Source organism: Siniperca chuatsi, linkage group LG17, assembly GCF_020085105.1.
Source record: "Siniperca chuatsi isolate FFG_IHB_CAS linkage group LG17, ASM2008510v1, whole genome shotgun sequence".
Lineage (NCBI taxonomy): Eukaryota > Metazoa > Chordata > Actinopteri > Centrarchiformes > Sinipercidae > Siniperca > Siniperca chuatsi.
The window spans coordinates 20,771,513-20,787,248 of NC_058058.1; the positions used below are offsets into that span (position 1 = coordinate 20,771,513).

General features: G+C 39.3%; 2 protein-coding genes across 5 annotated transcripts in view; one reads left to right on the forward strand and one right to left on the reverse strand.

The window, feature by feature from the left end:
• Nucleotides 1-140: 140 nt before the first annotated feature.
• On the forward strand, nucleotides 141-6,439 carry lg17h5orf49 (linkage group 17 C5orf49 homolog). The gene is made up of 3 exons (XM_044172044.1): nucleotides 141-371; nucleotides 1,135-1,251; nucleotides 4,705-6,439. The coding sequence occupies exons 1-3, from the start codon at nucleotides 255-257 to the stop codon at nucleotides 4,882-4,884; spliced, it is 414 nt and encodes a 137-aa protein (XP_044027979.1). The 5' UTR covers nucleotides 141-254; the 3' UTR covers nucleotides 4,885-6,439.
• A 149-nt stretch (nucleotides 6,440-6,588) lies between these two features.
• Nucleotides 6,589-15,736, reverse strand: part of adcy2b (adenylate cyclase 2b (brain)) — a 41,248-nt gene continuing 32,100 nt past the window's right edge. For all 4 annotated transcript variants that reach the window (XM_044172047.1, XM_044172046.1, XM_044172045.1 and 1 more), the window contains 8 exons: nucleotides 15,392-15,576; nucleotides 13,468-13,552; nucleotides 11,264-11,422; nucleotides 9,964-10,110; nucleotides 9,647-9,754; nucleotides 7,816-7,930; nucleotides 7,579-7,703; nucleotides 6,589-7,491 (listed from right to left, as the gene is read on the reverse strand). In XM_044172047.1, the coding sequence (XP_044027982.1) occupies nucleotides 7,339-7,491; nucleotides 7,579-7,703; nucleotides 7,816-7,930; nucleotides 9,647-9,754; nucleotides 9,964-10,110; nucleotides 11,264-11,422; nucleotides 13,468-13,552; nucleotides 15,392-15,576 (1,077 nt within the window). In that variant the 3' untranslated portion in view covers nucleotides 6,589-7,338. The remainder of the gene's footprint in view (nucleotides 7,492-7,578; nucleotides 7,704-7,815; nucleotides 7,931-9,646; nucleotides 9,755-9,963; nucleotides 10,111-11,263; nucleotides 11,423-13,467; nucleotides 13,553-15,391; nucleotides 15,577-15,736) is intronic.

A 15,736-nucleotide genomic window follows, 5' to 3' on the forward strand; every position in this document is an offset into this window, starting at 1 on the left:
CATATTATTTGTTCCTATACAAACGCATTTGAGTTAGGTGACATGTAGGCCTAGCTCTTTGAAACGCCACGTTTAGCACTTTAAATCTCTAATGTACAGGCAAACAAAGAGCTTGTGAAGGCAGCACATCAGACATCAGTTGGAGCGAATCGGTATCCTAGCAACCACAGACGCCAGCGCTCTGCGTCCTCTGGCTGGGGATTCAGTTTTCTGATGTTTTATTACCTTTACTGAAGGATTTTTTAGCCAAGAAGATGGACGTATCACTCGAGGCACAAACTAAACCGCTTTCTACCTTGTCGTCATTTAGTTACATCCCACCGCGACGAAAGGAACCAAAAGAAATGTCATTCTTTAACAAAGACTCAAAGGTAACGTTGAAATTGGAACTTTTTTGCCAGCTTTGCTAAGCACTGCTAATGTAACCTAACTAACTAGTTGGTTAAATGAAAATATTTAGATTAATCCGGATACTGTGACAATATCACAACAGAAAATATGTTCAAATGGGAATCCCACCGGTCACGGAGTCTCCACATACTAACGTTAGCTAATATTTGGAGAGGTGTGTCCCAGACAAAGGAAGACACGGAATTTAATTAACGCTAAAGCTAACTGCCTAATTTATCAATGGAAGTCAGGGAATAGTCTTCTAAAGTAATTTAGTTACAAATGTGTCCCTAGAATATACAGCATACTAGAGTTTAGTGTAACTCTAACAACTTGTTTCACCTGCATTAGATAGTGATTTGCCGATGTTTTTTTTCACAGCAAACCCAATTGTAAGACAAGTCAAATGAGCTTTTCTGAATTAAGAAACATAAATGGTCTGGGGGGGATAACACGTCTAATTCTAATTCATAGAATGCATATCTCTTAGTTATAGAAAAACATGAAAAGTTGTCCAACAATGATATTACACTAATACCATGATTCATTGAAATACCATCGGTGACTGATCCACCACAGTGCTGTTTGTTTTGTTGTAACTTGAACCACTTTTGAGCATCGATTGCTCTGATTGTTTCTACCACTACCTCCCGCAACTTGCGCGAAGTGGCAAAAAGTCATCCCCTTCTGTTTGAGGACAGGCTTTGATTGATAAACGCATGTCCACTGCCTCTCCATTGGTAGGTCCCAGAAGTCTCCATGTATGACCAAGTGTTCCACCAGGCCAAGGGTTATGATATGAGACTGCACCGAGATGACAGAAAACACTATAAAGGAAGAGGACTAGACATAAACGAAGAGGTAATGACCACACTTTGGTCGCTATTTTAGTTCTTAAGCATCTCATTTAAACTGTGTTAGCTTGCTGATGAGCTCAAACTTGAGTTAAATGACTCTGACAAGTGTATTTAACCTAGCCTTAGCAAGATATTGGACTTGTCCCGACTTATTAGGAATTGTGCTAAATGGTCTCTATAATTCTGCTTTTTTGTATGTTAAGACATTATTTGAAAACATGTAGATCCTTTAGTAATCCAAACTCTGTGCAGTATTTTATTTTATCCCCTGTTGGTTGTACTGTAACATCTAAAAACAAAATATACATTTTGATCATAGCCGAAGGCTGTTATGGATCAACATAAAACTAAAATTTGCTGCTTGGCTTTACTCTAATCTTATTTATTTAGTAAATTGTACTACTTGTACTTCACCAATTCACTAAACAAACCTGGTAATGCTATAGTAAAAGAAGCCATGCAGCCCTAGAGCTGCTACAAATGCTCAATTTCTCACTTGTAGGGCGGTTGCAAGCAACTGCTGAACATACAGATAGCTTAAGAATTAGTGTGCACACCCCACAGAGCCACAGAGCTGAGCCTCTTGTCACAGATTGGGCCAGTATGTGACCAAAGGGCCGGACTCGCCAAAAGACTGTGTACATCTTTAAATGAACTTCAGAAATGATAGGCTTGTAATATTACTTCATATTACTTTATTTATAATGATTTGTTTGAAATTCATGGACAAGGACATGTAACACACATATGTTGATTCAAATCATTCCTTCCTTTTGAGTTGACCCACCATTGAATCAATGGTACTATACTGTCAGGGATGACTTTCATATTATTTTCCCCACTGAAGGTAACATGTTGAAAATGATTGCATTACTTTCATCACTTTTTCTTGTAATGGAGTCAGGAACAATGTTCCAATCTCAGAAATGAGGTTATATGTTAAATATAGGTTTACCAGTCTTACCTTCTTCAGCCTCTTCATTTATCAAAAGGTTGCTTTACATGTGCAGTGCACATGAGTACAAGCACAACCTTGCACAGTTGTTTTACAGTAAGGTGTAATGCAAAACCAATGTAATGAGTAGTTAAACAAATACATAACAGTTCATTACTTGTTTTCCAGTAATGATGTCAGTGGACATTGCCTTATAGCACTGACCACCTACACACAGACCACAGACCAGTACATTATAAGAATTACCACTCTACCCAGCTAATAATGGTGTTTCCTCAACACCAGTTGCTTATTCTTGCAAACACAGATTTTTTCAAGCTTTAGATGATAATGACAATATGGCTTTTGGGATGTTTTATAGATGGAAATGTCAGTATAGTATGAAAAGTAATTCTAAAAGAGCATGCATTTCAAAATGCTCCATATTTATGTCTGTTAACATTTTTTACCATGTGGTGGCTGACATAAGTTTTATTGCATTTGTTTATGGCTCCTTTTGAAGCCATTTCATCTCCATAGAGTAATTATTCATGTCAAGAAAACCAGCTCACATTGAGTTTCTGGGTCACTGAAAGCAGAGAGGGTGGTGAACAAAGCAGCCACACACACTGCTGAGCTTGTAACTACAGTGAGCTAAGTGGTTGGCTGTCAGCTCCTGCTGAATTAGGACGTTTCTGTTCCAGAATTCACATTTGAATATGAATTAAAAACAATTTATTGTAATGGTTTTGGGTTTGTGTTGTTATTTCCTGATTTATTTTGGTAAGAGTTCTCCCTCATGTGTCTTGTTTAGTCTTACTTCCTGCTTGTGATTAGTTTGCTTGACCTTATTGGTTCCACCTGTGTCTCGTTGCCTCCCCTACCTGAGTTCATTTAGTCTGTGTTCTTCCTTTGTTCTGTGTCAGATTGGCGTTGAACCTGGTGTCAGGTGTCTTGGACTTTTTCCATGTCTTGTGAATTTTGTCTTCTGTTGGACTCTATTGCTTGTTAAGACTGCTCTCCTGGTTGATTCATCTCTGCATGCCTTAAGTCCCATGTAAGCAATTGTGAACTTGATTAAATCATCTATCTGCACCAGCTCTGCCTCCTAGTCTGCATTTGGGTCCAATTCCCGGTTTTTCCTGTTTGACGCTAAATGTAACATTTATTGTATGACCTATTCAGAAGTAAATGGCAGTGTGTTATTTTTTTTTTGTTCCTGTTTCCACTAAGACTCATGCAAATATAAACCCACCAGTGAATGTGCCGCAGCCAGAAGCAGGTACTGTCTGTTCCGAGTTAGTTAGCCTGACCTCCCTGAAGTCAGGGGCTCCCAGTGTTCAGAAATCTATTGCAAAAGCTCACACTGAGACACACTGCTGCCCTGGGTAATATTGAGCAACACATTTCGTAGCAACATGTTTATCCTAATAAAACATTACGGTGTAGCTAATAGTTTCATTTGTTGGGACTATTTTCACTCCTGCCAATATTGTACCCTATTACATGTAGTGGCAGTGAAGAGGCAAAATGAAACTTAAGGTAGAGACGGAGTAACAATCATCTTTTCATCTCAGTTCTGGCAGAGTGCAAGTACTTTTGCTTCAGCTGTAATGATTATGACTATATAAAAGCGTCTTGCTACGGTATCAAAAATAATACCATAGCAATGCATCAGAACAGTAGGAAGTTCAGTGCAATCATAGAATATAGCACCTGAAGCTCGAAAACCACCCCTGCCTCTCATTGCTAAAATACTTAGCATTCACTGGGCAAATTTGGGGCTAAAATAACTCAATGAATCAGTATGGCAGCACTTATTATTATTATCTACCTCTTAGTACATTCAGTACAACCGATAACCACATACCACACACATGTGACATGGCCATATCAATGCTTTCTGAGCATGACTGAAAAAAACAGTTTCAGTTAAACAGGCGTGTACAAGCCCACAGGTTACGGCTGAAAGTTGCAATTGTTTTTATATAGAAATCACAGTTTTGTATGAATGCAGTTTTCAAATTGCAAAAAACACAGTTTTATGACATGTCTTCACAAGCGGTAAGAGGTGAAAGTTTTAGTTGGCAACAGTGACCATTTACGAGCTTATATGAAAACTGTCCACAGCAAATAAAGTACTTGTACCCCAGTGGGTACGTCTGCAGTGTTGGCAGTTAGACAATTTGACATTTTGGATTGTCATAGAAGAGAAATTACAGGTGGAGCTAATACTGTTAATGATGGCTTTGTTCCATTTAGGTGTCATTAGTTAGTAGGCCAGGCTAGTAAGGGAATATGCACAATACCTGGACCCCAGAACTGACACACATAACTGGAATGCAGCCATCATTAATGTTATTAGTAACACCTGTGCTTTTCCTGCGTGGCAAAATAAAGCAGCTCTATTAGATATTTTGCCCATACCGTTGAGCCCAAACACAGAGTAGTGGGTAGTAGTAGTTATTTGTTTTTAATATTCATTCTGTATCTCTCTGCCTTATTGTCCTGCTCAACCCCCAGGAGAAGTCCAGAGCTGTTCCTGTGCGCTCCTCTTCAGAGTACGGCCGTCGTCCTGTTCCCGTCCTCTACCAAACTGGCCGGCAGTACACGCGTGTGGCTTGCATCAAAGCAGAATTTTTCATGAAAAATGGGATCATCTGGAATGTGGCAGAGGGATACGGATCAGTGGCCCCTATTTGAATGCCTGAAGTACCACAGCATGAGATGAAAGTGTTTGTTCTCAATGTGAAAGCATTTACTAATAAACCAGTGTTGTAGTGCATAGATTTCAGTTTACTTGGTAGGTCCATTGTAAAACACTCAACCATCATTTAATCAGATGACATTTAATCATGATATATATTATATACTGGTAATTAGCAAGACATACTTATTTTAAGTTAAATATTATCTGTCAAAAGACCTTAAAGATTAAATCCAAAAATATGAAGACAGTGACATTTTCCATTAAGCTCAAGCGACATTTTCTAGTTTGAGGCTGAAATGACTCCATCAGTATGAGCGTCATTCCAGTTATTGCAGCTCAATATTGTACATCAGAGATCAGAGTCTTGGTGTTCAGATTTCTGCCTTCAGTTATGATTGTTTTTATTATGAGACTGAATGTCCGGGCACGATGTGAATTCTTAAACTGACAGGATTTCTCTATTGAGCACACCACTTACTACTGAAAGTGGGACTAAGATTAATCTACATAAACTGTAGAAGTTACAAAGAATTGCTTCAACCAAACCCACGATCATTCGTTCTGAGCAGATTCATGTTCATATTTACCAACCTACTAACCTACTAAACATTACCTGTATTTGATCTCTCCTCTGTTATCTCTTATGCAGTTGATTTTTTGTTACCCTTGCCTTGTGTAAACACAGTTCTTTATGTGCATCACTAACCTCTTTGGTTTGTAAGTTCTTGGATTCTTTCTGTGTATAAATTCTGAACACACACAACTGAGACCACCCTCCTACATAATAGGATTTTTTTGAGTACAGACATCTCTCATTTGCTTCTGCCTTTGTACTCTGGCAGAAACCTTTTTATTCTTTGAAATGATGCAGTATTTGAATCTGTCAGGTGTTAGAACTGCAGTGTTTATTTAAGTGGATTAGCAGCTAATACACAAGGTGGTGTTTCAAAAGCTGAAAGAAAAAAAATGCTGACTAAAATGAAAATGTTGCCATGCAAATTAGTATTTGGCCACACAAGTCTTTATAAAACAATGTGACCATTACACAGATGCTAACGTATCATCATGTTATATTTAAAGGTGCTGCCAGCAGTTGCATAGCTTAGCTTAGCACTGGCTCTGTCCGAATATAACAAAATCCGCTTACTAGCACCTCTAAAGCTTATTAATTAACATGCTATATCCCGTTGGTTTTATCTGTGCAAAAATCAAAAGGTAAAGAACGATAATATGCTGTTTAAGGCTAGCTATTTCCCCCTGTTTCCAGTCTTTGTGCTAAGCTAACTGACTGATGGCTGTAGCCTTATATTTAACGTACAGATTTGAGAAAGGTATCAAGTCTTCTCATCTAACACTATGCCAGATCGTATTTCATAAAATGTTGAACTATTGCTTTAAAAAATATATATATATATATATATATATATATATATACTATTAAAATACTGTATATACTGGTATTAGAGCTACTGTAAAAATAGAGACCAGTATTACTAATGCATTCTGGGTTGTTTGATGACTACAATAAATACATCTGCCAAATGAAAACCTGTATTGTCTCTAATCATCCAAACTAAGGATCGTACAAGCTTTTCACTCTATTGTGAGTGCATCCTGTGAATGTTTATACTGTGATGAGTCTTTCATGGTGCACTTGTGTTTAAAGCGCTGAAACAAACACACAAAGACAGAGGACCTCAATTTCTATACAAATGTTTAATGAATAACAAAAGGATGGCAGTGAACATTTACACACATTGCTGTTGGTTTGGTTCCAGATGAATTATAAAAAAGAAACCTCTACTTTCCTCTTGAATCCTGTGCCTGAGTCCACCTACTCTTCAGTGGGACACAAACGCAGCTCTAAAGCTATAAATACAATTCACAGGTTTTGGCAAACTACCCATTGCACTGCTGATTTGTTGGCATCAACTGCTCTATATGACAATAAACTATTGTAACATCCATTTGGAATAAAATGGAGCAAACCGGCTCACAGTTCCAACCAGGCAGATATAAAACATAACTTGGCAGGCAGCTCAGTTTGCTCAAGTATAAGGCTCTGAAGCACTGCAACACCGGCATGGGTAATTAGCTCCACACCACTACTATTGTACAGACGGTGACTGCGGTCCTCGAGAGCTGCACTAATTTAGCAAACCTCTCTTTAGTCAGGTACTCCTTTAGACAGTGAAGAGACTCCGTGGAGCAAAGTCCTTGTTACACTTGAGATGTGAAAACCATCCGAAATGCAGTGTTGAAGGACTGTGGCGGTGCACTACATTGTGTTGCTAAGGAGAAAACTGGTTCTCAACAACTGTCTATCCATTGTACTGCTGGCTTGTGGTAATGGGTTTTAGTTACGGAGCATGACGGAGCAAGTCTACAGCCACTTTGTGTGTGTGATTGTGTTCTCAAGTCTTACTTGTTCGGTCAGTGTGGCATGCTCAAGGCATCACGGTCCCTTGTGACAGAGATCGGGTCATCTCTGTGTGAACAAAGTAGGTCTTCAGCTCTCCTTTGCCCTTCACGTTGATGATGCCTCGACATGAACACATGTACCCTAGTGTTGACAAGATATGACTTGTCTCCTCTGTTACCTGTGCAGAAAGAAAGAAACATGACTAGAATAAGAAGTTTACTAGCACGCTGGAAGACACGCACCTGTACTTTGTAAGATATCCCACCTGTATTTTTCCCAGTACCCCAGTAGTCTCCATCCTACTGGCCACATTCACACTGTTTCCCCAGATGTCATACTGAGGTTTCTGGGCCCCAATAACCCCTGCAATCACTGGCCCATGGTTTATCCCTAGCAAGAAATACCAAATCACAAATGACATGGCTGATTCTGTAGAATAATCACGTATCATCAACTTTAACTTAATCATGCTCATATTTATGCTGTGAAGAAATGTTCTCACCAATTCTGAGTCGGAAGTCATTGAAGGAGTGTTTGTTGATGACATCTAGCTTCCCTACAAGAGCAAAGGCAAACTCCACCATGGTGCCAATGTGCATGTACTGTCTGTCATGTTCCTGAGGGAAATTCAGAGGGGGAGAAAATAAGTTAAAGGTGCTACCTGAACCATGTTTGGACCTCAATATGTCATTGTCAAATTAACAGAAATAACTTTGGATGACTGTAAATACATAATGATCACCATGATTGGCAATCTCAATTTCATGCAGTGGAATTATTATTATTGCTTGTGTCTTTAAAATTATGTTTGCATCCTGTTGCATCTGCAATCAAGGTTCCTTTGATTGGCTTTGATTGGCTGTACTGAAGACGATGAACACTTCAGAGCTGATATTTGTAGCTTTGAATGCACTGAAAGGAACATCACTTTCTTTCTGTTTTGTGCAGCAAATCAATATATTTTTGTTCTGTACAGCTGTTGACCATTGCTAAACCCCTCCCCTGAACAATGGTTGTCCAATCATGGCTTAGCAACCATAATAGGTCTCGACAGGCCTGTCAAGCTTTGGATTTCTTAACACGTTGAAGCAGTGTGCATTGGGCACTAGAAAGAGTGATACTCAGCATTTAAAAAGTTTGGAGGGTGCTGTATTTTTTTCAAATCCAAAAATGTATAAGGAATGGATTAAGCACTGTGTTTATTGTAAGCTGTATTGTAATTTGCAAACATTTGGATGTCCGCCTAACTAGCTTACTACCTACAGTAGGGACTGAGTGTTACTTCCAAGGCCGAGGAGCACATCATTAGCTACAATAACTACATTAGTTTGTGGGGTTAGAAGATATGTTAGTAAAAGCCCCAATCAGGAATGAAACATTCACTGTGTGGGAGCCGGATGCTACTACATCAGATAACATTAGCGGCTCTGTCCTGCTCTTTATTGGATTTGGGCAAGTTTACACTCGAACAACAGCCTTGTTACCTTTTTTTGGGGAGTTTTTCCTCATCCAAATTGAGGGTATAAGGACCCCTGAATTTGTGATTTGTGATATTGGGCTATATAAATAAAATTGACTTGACTTGACTTTTCCAAGGATGTAATATTAATTAGCTAGCTATAGCTAATAAATCTGCCTGTGACAGTTATATGAAATATCCATTGCTACAAAAATTACTACGAATTTAGGTTAAGTAAACAGTGTAAACTGCATGTTGTGTCGTGCTAGAATGGAAAGCTTGACAGGCTTAGCAACAGTAACTAATGGGGGTGGGGTTTAGGGTTTAATGGTCAATTAAGCACATTTCCTACCAATCAAGGGGATTTCTTTTTAAAAACAATGTGCTGCCACATTTCTGAGTGATGATCTCATTTGCTTCCAGTGACTACACTGATATATTCAAATTAGTGTAGTAATGAATCACTGATGCTTGAATGTTATGTGTAGCACAGGCGCAACCCACACAACGCTTCCAAATGTATTTGGACAGCAATAAATACTTTAATGCTTAAGCTTCATCCTGTTCTGTGACCATAAATGAAAAATGACAAGTTTATTGAATATGAGCTCAGGTTGCCAAAACTGTTTTGGCACTCTGAAATGGGGTGACCATGTGCAAAAAGGCTCTTGTTCTTTGCCTGGTCTTATATTATCAAATATGAGCTCTAATGAAAGCTGGACAATAGGAGCTTTAACCTCATAGTCAGTGTGTCACTTTGTATCCAATGTGAAGGAAACATTAAACACTGTGTAGCTGTCCATGTATGTCCACGCACATGCAATGACTGTGTGTGCACGTGTGTGAGAACGAGCGCATGTGTGTAAAAGCGTGCCTGTGCGCACTCTGGTCCTGGTGTCACATTGAGTCCAGTTGCAGCCATGTAGGTGCTACCGATGGTCTTTATCTTCTCCACTCCGCTGAACTTAGGTTTGGACAGCAGCTGAGGACACATGAAGAATACAGTACATAACATAACATACACAGGAGTAGGAAATAACACCAGCTCTCTGCCAATTACTGGTACATTTGCCTGCTTTCCCTACTACTTTAGAGCATAAGCACCCAGTGTGGCTGCATCTCAAAAAAGCAAAAAAATACATAAATTCACATTATCAGACAGCCAGGATTATCAGTGTGAGAAGAGTTTACCTCATCAAAGTCTGCTATGATCTCGTTGAGAAGACGGAGGCACTCCAGTCCTTCCTTATTGACATCAGACTCAGTATAAAACTCTTTGAAGTCTGGGATGGAGGCGAACATCACACACACCGACTCGTATGACTGATGATAAAGGTCCTGATAACAAGCAAGAAGAAGATAACAGCTGGATGTGTTGTATTGATCGAGCACTGGTGAAGGGAAGTTAATGACGAATGGTGGTTTCAACGAGTCTCAACCACAGAAAGAAGATCTATGAGCTGAATACCTAACACTGGAAAATGACACTGACTCTTTAAATAAATAAAATTAAACTTCAGTCATCTCTGTGGGGACACTGGGTCACCGCAGCAGCAAAATAGTAACAGCATTCATCATAGGAAAGACAGAGAGTAAGACAGATGGAAGAATAGAGTAAATGAGGGTACTGAGTGCAACCAAAATGTACAGGACTGGAACGAATAAAGAAGAAATATAGGAATGGAAAGTATGCTAGGCAAGTAGGCTACATCAATTACAGCATGCATGCAGGGACAGCATGCAACTGCAGCAGAGCATGAAGATTGAAACAAAGAAAATGAAAAGAAAATGTGTTTATGATATTATAATGGGAAAGAAAATGATGCATACAACATGTAAAAGCTGAGAAAACAAAAGAATATGCTGACAAAAGATGTGAATTAACAACACATACAGAGTATGTAGATTTAATCACATATATTTACACTTATTTGCTTTTTTTGCAGATAGTTCAATGAAAAGGTCAAAACCACTGTTATGTCTGTAAGATAAATATGAAGCTACTGCCAGCAGCCATTTAGCTTAGCTTAGCACAAAGATTGGAAACAGGGGGAAACAGCTAGCCTGGCTTTGTCCAAAGGTAACAAAATCCACCTACTAGCACCTCTAAAGTTTAGTAATTAACGTGTTAAATCTTGTTTGTTTAATCAATACAAAAACCAAAGTGTAAAAGCAACAAATTGCTGTGTTACTAAGGGTTATGTCCCGGACTGTTTCTAAGGAGTCTCTGCTGGTTGCCAGGCAGGGTGGCATGGCTAGGTGGCTAGCTGTTTTTTCCCCCATCCAGTCTATACTGTATGCTCAGCTAAGCTAACCGGCTCCACCTACATATTTACTGTACAAACATTCTGATCTTTATGAAAGCGAATAAGCATATTTCCCAAAACGGTGAACTGTTCCTTTAACTTATATATGTAAATAAAACCCGAAAGATAAGTACCACAACTTAACATAAATATAGTAAGGCTGTCATCTTTTCTTGGGAATTCACCTCGTTTTTCCAGTTGCGTCCCAGGAAGTGTTCGGCGACGTGAGCGGGTAAGACGTTCTCCAGCAGAACCCGGTTGAGGTTCTCCATGGTTTCGATCTCCTCACACTCCCTCTTGAATTTGTCCCTCCACAGGAAGTCCAACCTACAGTAATATTCATTCTGTTACAGGAGGACACAGAGTAAAGAGACACCTGCGTCATTCACACCCAGCACTGCTCCAAAGCTACAGGCCACAGAAGAAACCTACACCAAAATCAAGAAAAGAAACTGAAAAGTTGTTTAACTGACAGTTAAATTCTGATATTTGATTTGGCTTGGAAGTTGATCAGAGAAGTCACAAATGTGTCTGAATCAGGCTCTCATACAGTAGTCCATCAGCTACAGAAATATGTGCAGGATGTGAGAGTGTTTCTTAGAAATAGGCTGCCTGCATTCTGCTCTAATCATTGATACTAAATGGAAACTGTGGAGGATTTCTGGGAAAACATAACCAACTGAAAGGGTTTGCTTGGTATTCATAGAAAATTAATGTCCCAATAAGACGACAAGCTCAAAGAAACAGTGCGAGAAGCTCTGCTCTCATTGCTCAGGGAAATAGTAAGCAGGTGGGACTGTTTTGCATAAAAGATAGCCACCGCTTCTTTTTTTATGTTTTGGTTCTTTATGCTTGAGGGAGTTTTCTATTTATAAGGGTCAAAACATCCAGGAGTGTGTGTTTGTGCATCAGACTTGGTCCCCTAAACACACCGTCATTATGCTTCTATAAAGAGCTCCAGGCTACCTGTGGGATGGCCCCTACAGTGTGTGTGGATGTGTGTGGGAGCGTTTTCAGTCTCCTGTGAGATATATTTCATGTGTATAGTTAGTAGTTTGGATGATGTATGTGTGCACTGAATACTTTTCCGCTTGAAATTTAAGTATGGTGCTAGTTTAGCTCCAACAGTGTAGGTCCATACTGTTGTGCTATAGTGTTAATAGCCTGAGGCTGAAATAGAAATATCAGAATCAGAAATACTTTATTGATCCCCGAAGGGAAACTCTTTAATATAGACTAGCTTCCATCCCTCTAAGGATAGTTATCCTGAACCATTTGTGTGTATGTATGTATATGTACAGTTTGTGCACTTGCTTCTCTTGTGGAGAGAGGAACTCCAGTACCTCCAGGAGTCTGGAAAGTAGGCCAGAAGAAGCGAAGCTCATTCCAGATGCCGTTGAGAAGCCACCTAACAAGCCTGTAAATGAGCTTTGCTCCATCGCGCATCTGTTCTTGAGGGATGAATTACAGATGCCTTCGTTCTCATAACCTGCTTTCTCCTCCCTCTGACTAAATGGCTAGAAATGGGCTCATTAGGGTTGACGATACAAATTTTTGCAAGGCAAATTTGTTAATAGCAGGCTAAAAGCATGTAAAATGGATGCTCCTACGCCTTTTGCCCTTATATCCAGCACCAATTTATGTACTTCTGCGTCAAGGGCCTCGTGTGATGCCACTTTTAACACCTTTTGACCTGTTTACATAATTATTTTGATGATAATTGATGAAGCATTTTACTGCACTAATTTATAGCCAAAACAGCATCCGGACGGACGAACCCAATTACCCCTGAAAGACCTTGATAAGAGCGCAGCCCGGAATAAGATATGATAGTAACAAAGAGTTTTACACAGCAAAGTTGTGTTTCCAAAACAAATGCCCCCCTCCCTTCTGGTGACAGTGACCCAGAATGAGAACAACACATGGAGCTGTTTGGACCAACTGTGGCTCTCAGGGGAGCCCCAGTTTTGGGTACAGATGCTCTAGGGGGAGTCTTTCTGTCCAGAACATCTGCTTTGGGGTCAGAGCTGATGGATGGTTCTCCAAAAAAGATAAAACACGCACACCAAATCTGTGTCAGCTGAGTTTAGCTCTCACATGAAGTAAGGATGGTGGACACAGAGGAGATGGAGGCAGTGGGCCAGCCTGGCTGCCCCAACGCTGCAAAAATGTCCATCTGAACAAGTATTTTGAGCATTGAGTATAAGATTCTGTGACAGAGCTGAATGGACTATGAGATGAGTATAACTGTAGTGAATGACCCCAGTAAAGTTATAACTTATATTGAAAATATAGGCTATAACTATTAATATATATATATATATACACACATACACACTACTATTACATAGTGATGTCTAGTTATGGCCAGTTTAAGAACACTACTGACCTGCCTGGCTAATACCAGTAGGGTGATGAAGAAGATGAAAAGAGACACAGAGCCCATCGTCTTTAGATCCTTCAGCACTCCTGGTCTGGACAGAGAGAGAGAGAGAATGAGAGAATACAATTATGACAATGTTGATCATCTGGTGATATTATATAATCAAGAAATCCAATGAAAAAATACAAAACCAATAATGGATTGATCCTACTAACAAGTATTGCCTGTGTAGCCAATGACTGATATAACATATTCCTCTGTGCCACACGCTTCATTTTGTCCAAAAACTATTAAAAACACATAAATGAACCACACTGTTACACTGGGTGACATGTGATGGTGCTGTAGGCCTAGTTTATTTTGAGTCAGTCCAACATATACCATCTTGATTCCATAAATACTCACTAGCGCATCAAATGTGTATCAATTCACAGCTGAAAATAGTCCCCAACTAATGCACTATTTACTCCTGTTTGTGTAACATTTGCTAAAAATTACATTACTGTTTTATGGAATTACTTAGCCTTTTTTAAAGATGAAACCATATGTATTTGTGACCCATTTTAAAATATTTACATCTTCAACAGGAATAATGGTATGGAACTTCAAAGTGTTCGAAAAAAGACCAATAAATAAACCAAGCATTTGTGAAATAATTGAAGAAATTATTATTGTGAAATGTTATTTCATCATTCATTTTTATTATAACTGAATTTTATACTTTATATATTTTTTTTACATTTTTATTTCAAAATGGCCTTTTTCGATAGTCTTTTCATAATTATAATTCATTGGCCATATCTTTTTATAATGACACATTTAATTTTGTAATGTCACTTTACACGTTATCAACACTCACCACTCTCTCACCTTTCAGCCAATCACATACCCCCTGCCTTTTAAGCTAGCAAGCTCAACAACAGCTACCAAAGCTAGCCAGTTAGCTCCTGTTAGCTAGAGAAATAACAATGCCAAAGTAGTTCTTGAATTACTTTTATTTATACACTTGGGGGACATTCAATTTCTGCTACGCTGCAGTAAATAAACACAGTAACTAAACCTCTTCAGCCTATAAACCTTAGCGTAACAAGGCTGCCCATGCTACCTACCTTTAAAATAACAGAATTAAATGTTTCCCTAGATTTGAGGAAAAACACATCCCAAAATGTTTAAAAATGATGGTATTGGAAAATGATTAGCAACAATGTGTAGCAATCATGATTTGTAAATAGACAAAACTGTAGTGAGACACACAACTTAATGCCATGCCAAGATATCTTTCAAGGTAATGAAGTGTAAATTGATGCTTGTCAGGAAAAGAAATTGATTTATTCAGCAGTTCAGTATATTTCCTTTTCATTTAGCACTGCATAATATAACTATTCTTATTTATATGTCCCAGTGCTTTGGCAACAGCAGTACACTCATGCTAATAAAACCAAGGTGAGAAAGAGAAACAAAGAGAGAAATATGAGAGTTGGGGAAAAAAAGTATTTCTTCACCAGTCTTTCTTAGTGCTCTGAAAACTTTCTGTATAATGTGATTGTTTTCTGCACTGAGACTCCAGCTGTCATTCAAATGTGAAAAAAATGAATTAAGCTCCATCAACACAAACTGCTGTATCTCATTCTGCCACTCATCATCCTCCTCTCCAGGGGTTATACTTGATCAACAGTCATATGGGATATTGCTACCTCAGCAGTACTCTTCCCTCAAGACCAGGGTCCAGTCTCATTAGTCATTTTAATAGGCTCTGCCCAACTGATGCAAGAAGGCTGCAGGGTCAGAGGGGGTGGTGGGTGGTGGTGGTTGTGGGGGGTGCAGAGCGTTTCAAACAGATAGCATTGACCTTAATTGGGCCTAATAATTGTTTCATTACTGCCTAGAGTAGAGAGGAGAGAGTGCGTGTGTGTGTACAGTTTGCAGGTACCTATCAAGCGTATCGGTGGGGTACAGCGCTTTGCTAAATCCATCTAGCAGGGAGGCATGTGTCTGGAGGATGATAATGTTGTAGATCACCACGGCAACCAGCATCACCACCATCTTCAGCTCATAGTTGATCCTCAGGAACACGGAGCATGACACCAGGCCCAGTATACAGCAGTAGATGAAGTACTGGAGACAGACAGAGAGTAAGAAAACACGGTGACCAAAAACCTTTTCTACAGAGGTGACACACTGGGTGACCTCAGCAATACATAACCCTGATGTGCATGCTCATCATGAGATTTGTGTCACGATGCATGTATCAAGCGAAGTAAAAAAGATGGAAGAG